This window comes from Lupinus angustifolius, unplaced genomic scaffold (assembly GCF_001865875.1).
Source record: "Lupinus angustifolius cultivar Tanjil unplaced genomic scaffold, LupAngTanjil_v1.0 Scaffold_365_2, whole genome shotgun sequence".
NCBI classification, from domain to species: domain Eukaryota; kingdom Viridiplantae; phylum Streptophyta; class Magnoliopsida; order Fabales; family Fabaceae; genus Lupinus; species Lupinus angustifolius.
In genome coordinates, this window is record NW_017727761.1 from 4804 (window position 1) to 21720 (window position 16917).

At 33.1% G+C, this 16917-nt stretch overlaps 1 protein-coding gene across 4 annotated transcripts; it reads left to right on the forward strand.

The window, feature by feature from the left end:
* Window positions 1-3722: 3722 nt before the first annotated feature.
* On the forward strand, window positions 3723-16107 carry LOC109341083 (ADP-ribosylation factor GTPase-activating protein AGD1-like). Of its 4 annotated transcripts, XM_019578885.1 has the most exons (21): window positions 3723-3828; window positions 4087-4163; window positions 5836-5936; window positions 7435-7505; window positions 7950-8012; window positions 8462-8506; window positions 9236-9301; window positions 9398-9445; window positions 9544-9639; window positions 9720-9761; window positions 10085-10300; window positions 10402-10533; window positions 10754-10978; window positions 11057-11143; window positions 11642-11968; window positions 13134-13279; window positions 13355-13448; window positions 13944-14109; window positions 14338-14587; window positions 15620-15752; window positions 15928-16107. In XM_019578885.1, the coding sequence occupies exons 1-20, from the start codon at window positions 3784-3786 to the stop codon at window positions 15729-15731; spliced, it is 2409 nt and encodes an 802-aa protein (XP_019434430.1). In that variant the 5' UTR covers window positions 3723-3783; the 3' UTR covers window positions 15732-15752; window positions 15928-16107. The 4 variants fall into 4 exon arrangements, with proteins under 4 accessions (XP_019434430.1, XP_019434429.1, XP_019434431.1 ...); XM_019578884.1 differs by having other exon boundaries at window positions 15620-16107; XM_019578886.1 differs by having other exon boundaries at window positions 3729-3828; window positions 4093-4163; window positions 15620-16107.
* The last annotated feature ends 810 nt before the right edge of the window (window positions 16108-16917 follow it).

Consider the following 16917-nt stretch of genomic DNA (forward strand, 5'->3'; position numbering starts at 1 on the left):
ATGTCATCTTACCAAAATTTTCAAATCACTCTCAAATAAGTGACATAGAACTTCAATTGATGTATGCTATGAAATTTAATCTGAAAATCAATTGGACTCTGATGATAATGCGACAAATGTGGTCTGTAAGAGGAACTCAAAGCCCTTTGCCATATGCAATCTTCATAACAAAAATCCTTGAGCACTTCGGTGTTTCTACTGTTGGAGAAACTAAGGTCCCACTTAACCCTTGTGAAAGCAATATTCATGTGGATGTAATCCACAAAATGGGCTTCACATTTGATCTTCGTGACCGGACCTACAAGAATAAGAAAGATAGACCTCCTGCTCCTGAACTAGAACCTACCCTGCTAATCCTTCTGAACCTCAACCTTCTGAGTTTCATGCTTATTCTTCCTCATCTGCTGTCATGCCTACCAATCAGATGATAACAGATGAGTCATTCTCTCTTCGAGGCTACATCACTAATCGGATGGACGCCTTTGATACTCAGAATCAACAAATCCAGTTTGAACTTCATTGTCTCTCTTCTAAGCTTAGTAGCATGGACATTGATGAAGACAGTTTTGAGCCCGAGTCTTAGACTTTATCTGTTGTTAGGATTTTTTGGTTGTAATGTTAATTTCTCCTGGTTTCGAACAAATTTCTATTATGTTGTTTCTATTGTTGTTTGCATTGTTAATGCTTGAACATATTTTTACTTTTATGATATTACTCAAAATCCGTCATATCTTGATATCCATATTATTATATGTTATATATATCCTATTGCATGTATGCTATATATATTGTGCTGAACTCTTGACTTTTCTACTTTTTGATGAAGTCAAAAGTGGGAGAAAAGTTGGGAGAATGTATTTTCTATTTAAAATCTTTGAGGCACATAACTCCAAATGAAAGGGGGAGCATACAAAAAAGGGGGAGCATACTCAAGACAAGTCTAGAATATCACAAAGTATGCTGCTCTCAGAAAACTACACTGTTAAGAAGATATTGGTTTGTCATCATCAAAAAGGAGGAGATTGTGAAGAAGATCTCTGCTCCTGACCTTGGCACGGTTTTGACGAAGACACCAACATCACCAAAAAGAAGAAAATGAAGAATACTTATGAAGACAATGAAGATTCAAGCTTCAAGATATTCAAGACTTTTAGTCTAAGTCTAAATAGGTACTTCTATCCTATACTCTTGATTATACAATAATAGTAATGCTCAAACTATTTGTAAAAGAAAATTGAAATGCTTCAAAATACTTACAACAATTTTCAAAAATAGTGTGTAACGAGTTACTTCATCTAAGCAACAGGTTACATGTGTGAGAAAAGAGTTATCCAACTTAAAACTGATCAAAGTAATTCATTATTGTCTTTGAGTAACAGATTACTAGTGTTATTAAAGTTGAGTAACCGATTACTCAACTTTGTTGTAATCGATTACTCTAATTCGAAAATAAATGATTAGTGGACAGAACATTTGGGTAATCGATTACTCAATGCTATAAGAGTTGTTGCATCAGTTTTTCAAATTCAAAGTGAATGAGTTTCAACCCAAAAGACATGGTTTCATTCCAATCAATTCCTATCCTTTCAAAGAGACATTTTGACTGATTGGAAAGCCTATATAAAGGCATTAAAACCCACAATTACAATACACAACTCTCATAAATTTTTTAAAAGTTCTTACACATATTCTGAAATTATTTTCTGCACTTTTGGCAATAAGTTCTTAAACTTTCAAAGTTGATTTTTCTGAAGTTCCTTAAAGTGAAAGTGTTTCAAGTTTATAAACATATAAAGAGCATTATTACTAAGTATACAAAAGAGTTGATTATATTGCAAGTTACAACACTTTCATACTTGTAAAGGCAATTCCGCCATTGTTGAACATTCTTCATTATTATTGCAGAATACTTTCTTTCACGGGGTGTGATAAGAAAGGGGATTTGAATCACTTGGAAAGATGTTTTCCAAAGGTGAATAAGGATTAAGGAGTGTGTAAGGTACATAGAGATCTTGGAGTGAGATATTGTAATTGCAACTCATAATCTTTAGTGGACAAGAAGCTGAACCAGTATAAAAATCTTTGTGTATTATTCTCTTCTCCCTTATCTCTTTGATTTTACTTGTTAATTTTCTGCATATATTTTCCGCTGCACTTTAACTCTTGATTTTGTAGAAAAAGTGGTCATTATTTTAAGTCAACTAATTCACCCCCTCTTAGTTGCAATCTCAGTCTTACAAATTTAGGACCTTAACATTATGACATTCACATATGATAAAAGAATAGAGTAAGGAATACCTAGTTCCATTTGTGTTTCCCTTTATGCACTTTTTGGTTGCCTTTCTCGTTGTTTTTTGTTCTCACCTCTTCGACTTCCCTTTATGCGTTCCTTGATGATTAGGAACTCAGTTTCTGTCCTTCTCTATATGACACTATACTTTCCTTACTCAACCACTAGTGCTTCTATAATTCTCTTTTTATATTTCTATTCATGAGATAGCAAAGAATGAAATGAATGAGATGTTTTTCCAATGCATGAGTGCCTCTATTTATAGAAGGGTTTAAGAGGAGTTATTGGAGAAAATAACTCCTCCACTTTCACGAAAACTACCTATGAAATGAGAGGGGAGGGAGTTAACAAACATCCCCACTAGTTTGATCCATCAGTTGTCAATCATTATCATATTAGACACTTTCATTCAAACTAGTAACTTCCAAGACCATGAACCACTAATTAGAATTAATTTAACAAAACACTCAATAAACTCTTCTCATATATGTTGCCCGAAATGCATCAGAAGTTTAAATTTCAAGGAAATCAACAATTGAAAGTTAAAAATAGAGAAAAGGGAAGTATATTAGCACAGGCAAATAAGAACCGTAATTAGGATCATGTATCTAATATCATAGTCAATTTAAGAACATGCTAATGCTTTAAACATAGCTTTTTGGAAGGTAATGCACTAGTTATAGAAGATAGTAACTACGATTTCCCTTAAAATTTAAAAGTTAATTTTATATATATATTATATTAAAACAAAAAATATTATAAAGTATGAAAATTTGAACAATAAACTCTGGAATGATCAATAAAAACAATTATTTTAAATTTTACTTTGTAAATCATAACTATAATTGCAGCCACATTTTAAAAGTCTATACAATTAAGTTATAAGCATAATTATGTTTGTATTTTCCTAGGCCGACTTTTAGAACATTGATAGAGACATCAAAGCTCAAAAGTGTAATGTAATAAGTGTCTGTCACTCAGCAGTCTCCCACTCATGCAGAAATAAGAATAAGTTGTGTGTGCAAAAGCTCACAAATCACAACTCACATGACCTCATTTTTTTAGTTTTATTCTTTGGGTGGAAATAATGAATGTACAAAGAAATTAAAAAAGAGAATATTAATACAAAAATCTCAAATTTGTTCTATCCCCACACAATACTTTAATGTTGGATCAAAACAAAACAAAATGTATTCGGGTAGGAAAAGTTCTTACTTTGAAGAAAAATAACTAAATAGTCAAAGCAAAAATGATATCATGTTATTCTGCTAACATGGTTGCACGATGTAGAAAGAGAAAATAAAAAAGACTAGTTGAAATTTCGATTTGACAGATATAAAAAAATCCCAACTAATTTAACTACTTTTAACATTAATTGAACCAAAAAGAGCACAAAAAACAAAACCACCAAATATACTTCTCATTCTTCTTCTTTTCTCTCCACAGAAAAGAAGAAATTTTGTAGACTTTTTTTAATAATTTTTTTCCAGAAAATGTATTTCCAAAAACTCCAAGACTCACCTATGTTCCGGCAACAGGTTCTGTTCTTCTTATTTTTCTTATTCCTATTCCTATTTTTCTAGACATTGTAATCATTCTTGGATTATCAAAATTAAACAATTTAAGAAAAAAATGAACAATATTAAAGAAGATTGATGTTATGTGACTTTGTTATGTAGAGATTATTACTATGATTGGTATTTGTTTTATTGAGGTAATGTGTTCTTTTTAATGGTTGTGTTTTGTATATGATTGCTTAATTAAATATCATGTTTGATGAATGGATATGGGTGCAGCTGCAGATAATGGAAGAAAGTTCAGAAGCGTTACGCTCCAGATGCTGGAAGTTCTATAAAGGTTGTAGAAAATACACGTAAGTTTTCATGCAATTATTCATTTAACTTTTTATACGGTTACCATTTTGGAGACTTTGCAATTTACATGTTAGTGAATATTCATGTGAAATTACGTGGTATATAAGAATAACATAAGAAAAGATTACTTACAAAGTAAGATTACTTAGTGGTATAATATAAGATTACTTCAAATATAAGATTGATAAGTAGTAGTTTTGTTCTTATTACATGTTTATTGCTAAAATTGTAATGTTATAATATTTTTTAGTGTAATATTTATGCATTGTCAGTATAAATATTATATACTGTCAATACATCATCTATCTTGTATTACTTTTTTTGAATTTTTGAAGAGTCAATGATAATAAAACATGAATCGTAAATGATATAATAACAATGTATAAAACTCATACGTTATCATTCCATACATTTTTTCTCATATATTCTTTAAATTAAAAACATAAGTAGATAATTTTACTGATATTAATTTCAATATCAATAACAATACAGTTGTTTGCTTTATGACCCGAAAGTTTTGAATATAAATTTAGCTCTTAAAGTTAAAATTATATACATGTATCTCCTGAACTCCACCTAAAGTCCTATGGACCACATTTTTACAATCAAATCAACTTATAGGTACCCTATCTAGGATACTTCATTACACTTTGAAGGAGGCATATAATTCAATTGAATGAATAAACCAAGAAATGGGAAGAAAATAAAACCCATATCTACTCTCCCATTTCCATCCTTGAACTCATTCATGATTCATCTTTGGGGAAAGAAGTTGAAACTTGAAATCCGGAAGGAATTGCTGAATCTCAACCATTTAACAGTTTTATATAGTACCAGATGAACTCTTTTGTAGTCCACAACTTGTGTACCCTAAGCCTATAAACATTAAGTAAATTGCATAAACCTTTGTACCAAGTAGAATATTTAAGCTAGTTACTTTAGGTCAATCTCAGCGTTGATCAATAGATAACTTTCAAAATTAATTAATGAAGAAACTTTATGTCGTTTATCAATATTATGATTGCCCTAATGCACCCAATTTGGTCACTCCGAAGTTTATGTAATAACTTCTTAATATTATATTTAAAATTTAAAATCATGTATTTAGTAATTCATTGTCTTTAGTGTACACAAGTTGTTCCTCTCGTTATAGATAGTGATTTTCAAATTGGATTGTAAAGGCATAAAAGTTATACCAGATGTAGCACATCACTGGCTGAACAATTATGTGTTTCAAATTGTGGTTGCAATCACAGTTGCTGCAGTCAGTGCAATTGCAGTTATTGCAGCCATTGTAGTGCTACTTCCGATGCGGCCACCTCATTTTGATTCGATGTTATACCACAATTGTGGTGTGATGTTGTTGCGATGGTTACTGACCGCACTATTGCGGCCGCATCTGCAGTCAGCAAATTGAATCAGTGTGAGTGACCAAATAATGTTCCAGTAGACATGTTATTCTAACAATACAGTTATCATTTGTATCAGAAATAGAGCAATAATCAGCAGAAAGAAAACTGTTGGTTTTGTCATGTTATGTGAATTGTGATTCTTACACACATGTATTGCAAATACATGAACAATTTATGTCATTTTGACTGACTAAACAGAAGTCTAGCCGCGGTTTTCGCATTAAATTTGTTATGCTCTGATATTTCTAACCCTTTTTAGGGAAGGACTAGGAGAGGCATATGATGGAGACATCGCATTTGCAAATGCAGTTGAAAATTTCATAGGAGGGCATAGTGATCCTTTATTTGTAACTTTGGGAGGTAACTCTTGTTTTTCTCTTTTCTCCTATAGCTTTTTTTATGAAATCAAACCTAAATGACTCTTTGTTGAAATTGTATGCTTATTGCTTTGTTAGAGGCATTGACTGCAGATATGTGTACTTGGAGGTTATGCTTGGTTTATATGAGCCCTCAGCTAACTTAAAAACTTAGGTCGAGCACATTGAAACACAATTCTTTCAGTTTGGTAGAGAACCATGATTTCTTTGAATATTCAATAGTTTTTTTTGTATCATTTTTATATTAATTCTTATAAATTTTGATGAAACAATAATGATGTCGTTTGAAACATGTAACTAATCCTACCTAGTGGAAAAGACTTTGTTGTAATTTTGATAAAACTTTGTTGTGGTATCTAATGCACCCAATTTGGTCACTCCGAAGTTTATGTAATAACTTCTTAATATTATATTTAAAATTTAAAATCATGTATTTAGTAATTCATTGTCTTTAGTGTACACAAGTTGTTCCTCTCGTTATAGATAGTGATTTTCAAATTGGATTGTAAAGGCATAAAAGTTATACCAGATGTAGCACATCACTGGCTGAACAATTATGTGTTTCAAATTGTGGTTGCAATCACAGTTGCTGCAGTCAGTGCAATTGCAGTTATTGCAGCCATTGTAGTGCTACTTCCGATGCGGCCACCTCATTTTGATTCGATGTTATACCACAATTGTGGTGTGATGTTGTTGCGATGGTTACTGACCGCACTATTGCGGCCGCATCTGCAGTCAGCAAATTGAATCAGTGTGAGTGACCAAATAATGTTCCAGTAGACATGTTATTCTAACAATACAGTTATCATTTGTATCAGAAATAGAGCAATAATCAGCAGAAAGAAAACTGTTGGTTTTGTCATGTTATGTGAATTGTGATTCTTACACACATGTATTGCAAATACATGAACAATTTATGTCATTTTGACTGACTAAACAGAAGTCTAGCCGCGGTTTTCGCATTAAATTTGTTATGCTCTGATATTTCTAACCCTTTTTAGGGAAGGACTAGGAGAGGCATATGATGGAGACATCGCATTTGCAAATGCAGTTGAAAATTTCATAGGAGGGCATAGTGATCCTTTATTTGTAACTTTGGGAGGTAACTCTTGTTTTTCTCTTTTCTCCTATAGCTTTTTTTATGAAATCAAACCTAAATGACTCTTTGTTGAAATTGTATGCTTATTGCTTTGTTAGAGGCATTGACTGCAGATATGTGTACTTGGAGGTTATGCTTGGTTTATATGAGCCCTCAGCTAACTTAAAAACTTAGGTCGAGCACATTGAAACACAATTCTTTCAGTTTGGTAGAGAACCATGATTTCTTTGAATATTCAATAGTTTTTTTTGTATCATTTTTATATTAATTCTTATAAATTTTGATGAAACAATAATGATGTCGTTTGAAACATGTAACTAATCCTACCTAGTGGAAAAGACTTTGTTGTAATTTTGATAAAACTTTGTTGTGGTATCCTCAGGACCTGTTATGGCCAAATTCACTATTGCTTTGAGAGAAATCAGTACACACAAGGAACTTCTTCGGTCAGAGGTAATTGATTTGCCTAGTTTTGTCACTGTCTTTCTTATTTTTCAGCAATGGTTCCTTTTCTGCATATTAGAACACTGGTAAAAAGGTTAAGGGTTTGATTCCTAGGAGCGACACTTGTTGGGAGAGGCAACCATGTACCCAAAAAGGATTAATTTCTTACACAAAAAGTAAGGGGATCGGATACTCTTGGTAGGACGAAAAAAATATTAGACCACCAGTGATGCTACTAACTTTCTAGTCATTAAACTTACAAATATAGAACTGCTGTTGGGAGTTTAATTTGGAACTTCCCTCTTTCTCTGATCTAGCAATATCTTTGGGCTAGTTTAGAAGAAATTGCAAGATAATGTTGTTGAAATTTGAAAGTCCTTCCTTTTTTAATGGTGTTTTTTCAGTGAATTAGAGACAATTCCTAAGCTCACCATACTTAATGTGGCTTTGTAGGTGGAGCACATGCTGAATGACAGATTATTGAAAATTCTAAATGTTGAAATCCTTGATGTCAAGGTAATGGATGGGATGTATATTTTATTGGTTTGACAAGAAAATGTTAAGTAATTTAAAGTTATAAAAGCTGTGATGAAATTGAATCAGATTCCTCCATAAAGTTGTTGCGTTTGCTCTCCGTTTTAGGATAGAAGTGTCATATAATTATACTTAAGGAGTAGAAATGTCATATCATATGTTTTTTTTTTTTTGCTTTTGAGGTACTTCCCTCTCCCCTACCACAGAGTATCCTCACTAGATGAAATTACTCCATTACAAGATTATGAGTTAATACGATGGACAACAAAAACTAGAACTGATGGAACTCAACTTTTAAAAGGCAACCCTCTTAAAAGGATAGTGCTCCTGACTCATGAGGGGTTGTTTTTTAAATTCAACAAAATATTCACAATTCATGCCGTCATATAACTTGTGAAGTTTCATTTTAATGCTTCAAGTGTTGCTTGCAGGAAGCTCGAAGGCGTTTCGTCAAATCTTCACTTGCATATGACCAGGTGAATCTCAATTGGCTTTAAATATTGCATATTGTAATGATCTCTGTATCCATGGATTTCATTTTCTTCAACTACATGTGTATAAGTCTTGAGCCAGGCATGTTATTACATGAACAGAAGCACAAGTGCTAATTGATTATTTTTTGTGTATTTGCTTTTCATTATGATCCTTTACTCTTTTTATTGGTATCTTTATTGTATTTGCCTGAATAAATTTTTTGCTTGATAACATATATTAGGAGTTTCTTGATATCAATAATTTTTCCAGTTTTATTGCCGCACAATTCCACCTGGTGGGATTAAGGCTAGATTGTTGTCGTTGTTGTTGTTGTTGTTGTATTGTCCGCTAAATTGCTGTGTTGGCAAGAGTTTAATGTTGTCTTTTAATGGATATAGTTAAATTTCAAGTCATGGAAAAGGATCTTCTAGTGATCTACTTGAAATTTTAATTTTTCCATGGTAAAATCTCCCTTAATATGAAGTTCGTTCTTTTAATTATACATTCTTTATAGAGATTCAAAGTGTTTGCACTCTTATATTCTAGTTACATGTCAATGTTCAACTCAAACATTTGAAGAAATTTCAAAGGAGTAAGATGCATGTTTAAGTAAATGCTTCTAAATTCATGAAAACAGTTAAAGCATTTAAAAAACAAAGCTGAAATGTTGACAGTTCTTTGACCTGTCTCTTGATCATAATTTAAATTCAACATGTTTTCTTGTGCTACAGGCGCGTGAAAAATTTATGTCATTGAGAAAAGGCACCAAGTTTGATACGGCCGCTATCATAGAAGAGGTATGTCCAGTTGGCAGTATTAATCATAAATTACATGTTAACTTGTCATGGGTTGCCATGATCCTTTAAATCTAATTTGGTAGAGAGACATTCCAGGAATTGCACAATGCGAGAAACTCATACGAGGAAGCTCGTTTCAATCTGGTAATTTTAGTTGACAAGATATGCTGCTTTGAATTAGAGTATAGATTTTATATTTTTAGCTCTTAAGTCTTAACTACTGAACATATTTTATGTTCTAGGTCAGTGCTCTTCATAATATTGAGTCCAAGAAGAGATTTGAGTTTTTGGAGTCTATCACTTCAGTTATGGATGCTCATCTTCGGTACTTCCAACAGGTATATAACATGATCATGTATGCCATTTTCCATAAAAGTTTGCACAAATGATGTTTTATAATAAGTTCTTTCTCTTGCAGGGATATCAAATATTTCAAGAGATGGAGCCTTTCATTCTAGAGGTTTAGCTACTAACTCTTTACTTATTTTGCTTTAAGTTGATTGAAGATACGAAACATGCATCTATTCAATAAATACTTGGATGATAGATGTAATTTTCTTACGATTTTATGTCTATAAGTTAGAATAACACATTTAGGAGTTCTTGATAATGGGTACTTCCTCAAAACTCAAACTCTTTGATGATTCATATGATAGTCCGGGATGTGAAACCAGGATAACATGCTTCAAGTATAGAGCAAAGTTGTTGGTTTAAATTATGAATACTGTTCCTGATTTATTGAGTGAATGGGAGATTTCCTTTGTTGTATCTGCTATATTTCAGGTTTTGGCTTATGCACAAAAGTCAAGAGAAAGTGCCAATGAGGAGCAGATTTCTCTTTGTGAAAGAATGGTACAGTACAAACAACTAGCTCGTGAAGAAAGTAAGTTGTCCTTGAATGGTCCTTATAGTTCTCCCAGTGGAGACAGTATGCAACATTTCTCCAGGATATCGAATAAAGTTGTAGATGCAGTAACCGAATCTGCTGCAAATGGAAAGGTATTTTAGGATATGATGCTTCCCTCTTTCTCTGAGAGAATAAGTAATTAGTCCACTCTACATAGTTTTCATTTCTAAGTCCTATACATTCGCATCTTTAGGTTCAAGTCATTAGACAAGGCTATCTTTCAAAACGATCCTCAAATTTGAGGGCTGACTGGAAGAGAAGGTACTTTGTTCTTGATAGTCGTGGAATGCTTTACTACTATCGTAAACCATTGATTGGGTCACAAGTAAGTATTCAACTAAAAGTTAAGTAGTAATGTTCTTAGGTAGCGTTTGCCATTTGGTGCATAGACAGAACAGGATGTTCTGTTGTTTTCTCTTTGGCTTCTGTTTACAGAATACACCACTTTCTGTCATGTTCTGACATGTCTATCAAACACTATCTAAGGTTGATAGTGTTCACTTCATCAGGCAGCCTTATTAATAAATGTGAGTATACCATTTCAGGGAGGCAGTCAACCATGTTCACCGATGAACTATGCCACTGAAAATAGTTCGGGGATTCTGAGTCGGTTGCTTTCTTTGCAATACCATGGAGTTATCCCGGATGAGAGATCTGTTGCACGTCATACAGTGAACCTATTGACATCAACAATCAAGATTGATGCTGAGCAGTCAGATTTAAGATTCTGCTTCAGGATTATCTCACCATCAAAGATTTATACCTTGCAGGTACTTATTCCAAAAAATTATTAAAGCATAGTTTAGCTATTATTATTTCTTCCTATGATACTTAGGAAATTATTGCAGGCAGAAAATGCCCTGGACCAGATGGATTGGATGGAAAAGATAACTGGAGTAATTGCCTCCTTGTTGAGCGCACAGACATTGGAAACGGTACATAGTCGGTAGTACATTTTTATTATGCTTTTTGTAACAATTGCTCAAACTATAAAGAAGGAAAAGTAATCCTTAGAATTTGGGTCTAATATATATCTGGTAGAGTTTAATTGTGAAGTAGTAAAACCTATTAGTACTGTCAAGTTTCATCCAATAATGTGTTGCCACACCATTGAAAGAGTTTGATAACAACTGGCTGAGAGATTAAACTCTTGTAAAAAGTAGCACCACATGATTGGATGTTAGCTATAATGGTAATAATGAATCAAAAGTGAACATTTCTTTTTTTAGACTTACAAGAATAGTGCACTTAATACTTGAGTTCCAAAATTGCTCTTTTAGTATTATTCCCCTCTCTTGAGATACTTAGATGGATTATCACACTGATATTTTGTTTCATTAACAAGTTTCTTAGCATGACCATTTTCTTCTAAATGCATCTTTGATGCCTTTATTAGTTGTGATTATCATAATTATTAAATAATCATGTGACAGCTGCGCTCTACTGACTCAGAAGGCAGTGACCTTTACTCTGCCAGCAAGCTTGAGTTCTACCTAAGTTCTCCAGACGATGATCGGGCAGCGAGTAGGGATTTAGCATCGAAGTACTTCACCTCGAATAGTTCACATATAGGCTTCCAAGGGAATAAACAAAATATGAAAGGAGAAAAGCCAATTGATGTTCTTAGAAAGGTTAGCGGCAACGACAAATGTGCTGATTGTGGTAAACCTGAACCAGACTGGGCATCCTTGAACCTTGGCATCCTTATATGCATTGAATGTTCTGGTGTTCATCGTAATCTTGGTGTACATATCTCAAAAGTAAGTAGTTGAAGTTTCACATTTAAGTTTATTCTTTTGTGTAATATATGTTCAATGCATAAATTATTGATTAACATTTCATCTTTAACCTGTATTTCGTTTCACCATATATAACATGAAAGATAATGGTGCTCACTCATATTATATATAAAGGTCATTACTTTAGTTTGTATAGAACTTCAAATCATGCATTCTGTTTTCTAAAGTAAGGAGAAACCAAGTGTAAGTGTTAAGAGTTAGGGATTATGTTTAGACTCAATCTATTTCTTTAAGCTTAGCATAGGCCATGCAGAATGTGGAGACAAGTTAACTACATTTAATAAATCCTATAAGCATCAATGTATGCTACATTATCTAGTAAACTTAGAAAATTTATACCTAGGGAATCTGCAAATTGGACTAGCAAAAAGGTTTTGAAGAATAAACTTTACTGTATCAATGTACTTGTTTAGGTACCATGCAGCCATGGAAGAGATGACAAAATTAAGTGTTGTTCACTAAGTGCTTGTGGTTTTATTTCAATAAAAAACATATTATAATGGAGAAAAAATATGCATGTACAGACATTATAAGAATTTTTACACTATCACTGTATCACTAATCATTTGTATTTAATTATCATTTACTCTTAAATAAAAGTAATACAAATAATTGATGGATGATTCACTGACTATGTATAAACTTTTGCACCGAAAGTGCATACATACTACACTCAATATAATATCTCATCAAGGAAAATGTAGCATGTGTAAAAGTATACTTTTAATGGAGAACAATGCTAAAATCGTACAACTATCTTTCTCACTCCGCTAGGTGGAAGCCTCGTACATTGAACTGCACTTTTTTATGCACGAGCACCCATCGAGTAACACACCTGTGCTTTTCCTTAAAGACGATAAAGTATATTAAAAAAATAATTGATTAATAACTGTCTTCTAAGACCAGCAACTGCAAATCTTACTAGCAACAATGCCAATTAATTATAGTTTGATTTTTTAAATCTGAGTCTGACATTGCTTTCTTTTTCTGTTTGTTGGGAGGGGGATTCATTGAACACAGTTCCTTGTATATTTATGTATAGGTCGTTATAATTATTAAAAATAAAACTAAAGGCTTTGGTTTGAATCCTCACTTTTGCAACTAAGGTGTAAAACATTTTTTGCAGGTAAGGTCACTGACACTTGATGTTAAGGTCTGGGATTCCTCCATATTAACCATGTTTCAGTCACTAGGAAATATGTTCACAAACTCAGTTTGGGAAGAGTTTTTGCATTCAACAAATAATTTGATAACAGATGACACACCTGTTTGGTAAGTATTGCCAAAGTTGATGGAATCTAACTGTTTGAAGTTTGAACTTTAACTAACATGCACCCTGCAATGTAGTTCACCCATGGCCAGCACAAACAAGTTATTTCATGCAAGAAAACCAGAACATGATGATCCTATTTCACTAAAGGAGAGGTTCATTCATGCAAAGGTATTCTGATGGAAATTTTTTGAAGTTATTTCCTAGTTAGAAGAAATATTTTGTAGAAGAAGTGTAGTTTAATATGCCCTTTAAAATTTTAACTAAAGAATTCTCAGCATAAATTGTCCAGCTTAGGATAAACAGTATATGTAACTCTACTTCTTAAAGTCATATACCATTTTATCCATGTTACACTGGTGTTTAGTAGTTGAAAAGAAGCTTGAAAGTAGGCCACTCATTCTTTATCAGTACTTTTTAGACACTCAAGAGGATGTATATTTACACTTTGTCCCTTCTCATTCTTTTTTCTAAACTATGAAACAAGTAATTATTGATTATTTGGTAACTATATGCTGTTTCTTATTTAAATGTAGATATGTATACTTTTTCTACCTTTTAAAACCCTCTAGTAGCTAGAAGGATTCTTATTCTTGAAGTATTACTTGATGGAATGGAAGATTATACTGTCTGGGAGATCAAACATGATGGTTTCTCTTATTGCAGTACTCCGAGAAGGTCTTTGTTCGCCGGGTGACAGAAAACCGCTGTCTCCTTTCAGTGGAACAACAGGTGTGGGAAAGCATATGTGCCAACGACCCAAAAACAGTGTACCGACTTATTGTCCGATCAGATGTAGATGTCAATGCTACCAATGGACAAGCATTAGATGGTAAGTGTTATTATCCTGAAAGCCTCAACTCCTTCAAAGTTTTCTTTCTTATACAACTTTTCCATACACCTTGTTTTGCACTTTATAATCATTGATCGAAAGACTTTTGCTTCGGAAACAACAACTGGCAGATGATATATGATTAAGAGTTATAATCATTAATCGGCAAGATGAACATTTTCCATTGAAATAGCAGGAAGTCCCTTATGATAATTAGTTTCTGGACAGGCAATTCTTTCAACATGACTTCTTCAACTAATCCAAACATAGCATCTCAAAGTACACATCAATTAATGGAGGACATACAAGAGGGTTCTAGTGTGCTTCACCTGGCATGCCTTACTTGTGATGTTGGAATGGTGGAGCTACTCCTACAGTATGGGGCAGACGTAAATGCTATCGATTCAAGAGGTCGGACACCACTACATTACTGCATTTTGAGAGGGAAGATTGCAGCAGCAAAAGTGCTTATTACAAGGTAGTTATTTGTTAAGGTTTTTTATTTTATACTCCTATATTTTCAAACACTAACTTTCAGTATGACATATTCAAATTCATCTAACTGTCACCAAATAGCTAGTAACTCCTCTTTGTAGTACAAGTTCTATATATGCCTTAGTTAAGTTACACTCAATCTCAATCATTCATTTTCTTAAGTCCAACGGACCAAATGGGTGAAATTTAAAAAAAGTTATTTAAGATTTCTTTTTTTCTCTCTCATCATTTATTTCACTCACCTATTTGGTCCGTTGGATTTAAGAAAATGAATTACTGAGATTGAGTGTAACTTGTGTAAATCTCTCCTCTATATATGTATATACATATATCAGTATTTCAAATTGTGGACCACATCACGTGGTGCACCATAATATTGCGATTCGGTGATTATCGCAACGACATCACACCACAATTGAGGCGTGACACCGCAATGACTACACTCACCGCATGCATTCGTAGTAACCACAACCGTGATCACAATTTAAAAACTAATATACATATACATACATATATACATATATAAATATACACACATATATATATAAGGAGGATTTGTTTACACCGAAGTTATGTTACACTGAGTCATTTATTTTCTTAAATCCAACGGACTAAATGGGTAAGTGCAATAAGTTATTTAAGATTTCTTTTTTTCTCTCTCATCATTCATTGCACTCCCTCATTTGGTCGGTTGGATTTAAGAAAATGAATGGTTGAGATTGAGTGTAACTAGTGTAACATAAGTTAAGTGTAAACGGATTCCTCCTCATATATATATATATTCTAGGTGTATGGGGTAAACATTAGAGTACATACAAAGTGAAAAATGAGCCAAGTACATTATTCTTGAGTGACTGAGAAGTGCATTTTAATATGTCATTCCAATTTCATTCATATTCATTTGGTACTCTGTAAAGTGATTAAGTATTATATTATCTCAGATCTTGTTTTCATAGGTTGTATGCCCTGGTTTACTGTTGAAACTTAACACATAGAATTTGCCAAATAATTTCAGGGGGGGCAATCCACATGTGGTAGATAAAGAAGGCAACACTCCTCTCAAGTTTGCATCTGAACCCAGCACTGTAGGCAATGAAATTGATTCTCTCTTAACAAGCACCACATGACATGTCCACAACTTAAAAGTGGTAACAAAATTGAAAATAAAATCCATGTCTCATGTTGAGATCAGAGGTGAAGCTATTCACACTCTTTATTAACTAATCATGATCTTTTTAGTATAAGAAAACCAAAGTTATGATTGGTTGCTAAAAAGTATGAATAAAAATTATTTGGATTGCATGATAGCTGTGCATGATACAGGAAATTGTGGATGGATTAGAGCCATGCACAGAGAGACAGATACAAGATGAGTGTTGCAAGATCCATGCTATCCAATTTTTTTGTGTACTGAGTATAATAAGATCAAAATTCTCTCCAGGAATTGTATATAAGATACATGAACTTGAGTGATTAATCAACAAGGTTTAAGATCATTGTAGCAAAAAGAAAACCATATTTACTTGGTACATTGTAGGGTGTGAGTAAGATTTTTTGGTACTACCAAGGGTATTTTTCATTATTTGGATAAGGAATTAATTTCTTTTGGGGTGCACGTCTGCCCCTCCCAACAAGTTGATCTGAGGAACCGAACCCTTGACCTTTTAGTCATCCTGGGGATCCAACGAGGCCTTACACAACACCTTATTAGTAAGGTGCAAATAAGTTTACGAACCTGATACATGGTATGTATTACAGTGAATTTGATATATAGTGTAAAGAGATAATATGTAACGATAAAGAAAACTAGTGGAGGAAATACTGAGGTTTAACTATTTAAGTGACCATTTTTTGTTCACACTTGCATGGTAACAATCTTAATTTACTCGTTATGATATCACAGCATTAGATTCAATGTTCATAAGATACTCTGAAATTCAGCACATGCTAATAGTTTGCACAAGTCTTTGACTACGATCATAGGCTTCAATCATCATTTTCAAAGGCTTCATTAAACCAATATTGTCGCAACTCGATTTTTGGCTAGATGATTGGCTTTGCGACTTAGAAAGAGGTGAACTCGATTTCTACCTCTCCTAAATGATTTGGAGTTGCCACTACGTGTTTTATAGATAAAACATAGAAAACTCTCTATTATGCCCAATGTGGATAAATTAGTCTTTTAAATAGAGATTCTGAGCTCGAGAGTCGATTACGGATCGGGGAAGGTATTACCACCCCATCTGCTCGTATTAAAATGTTATCATCGCTAATCACATAGACTTTTATACCCTTAGACTGTTATTAAAAATT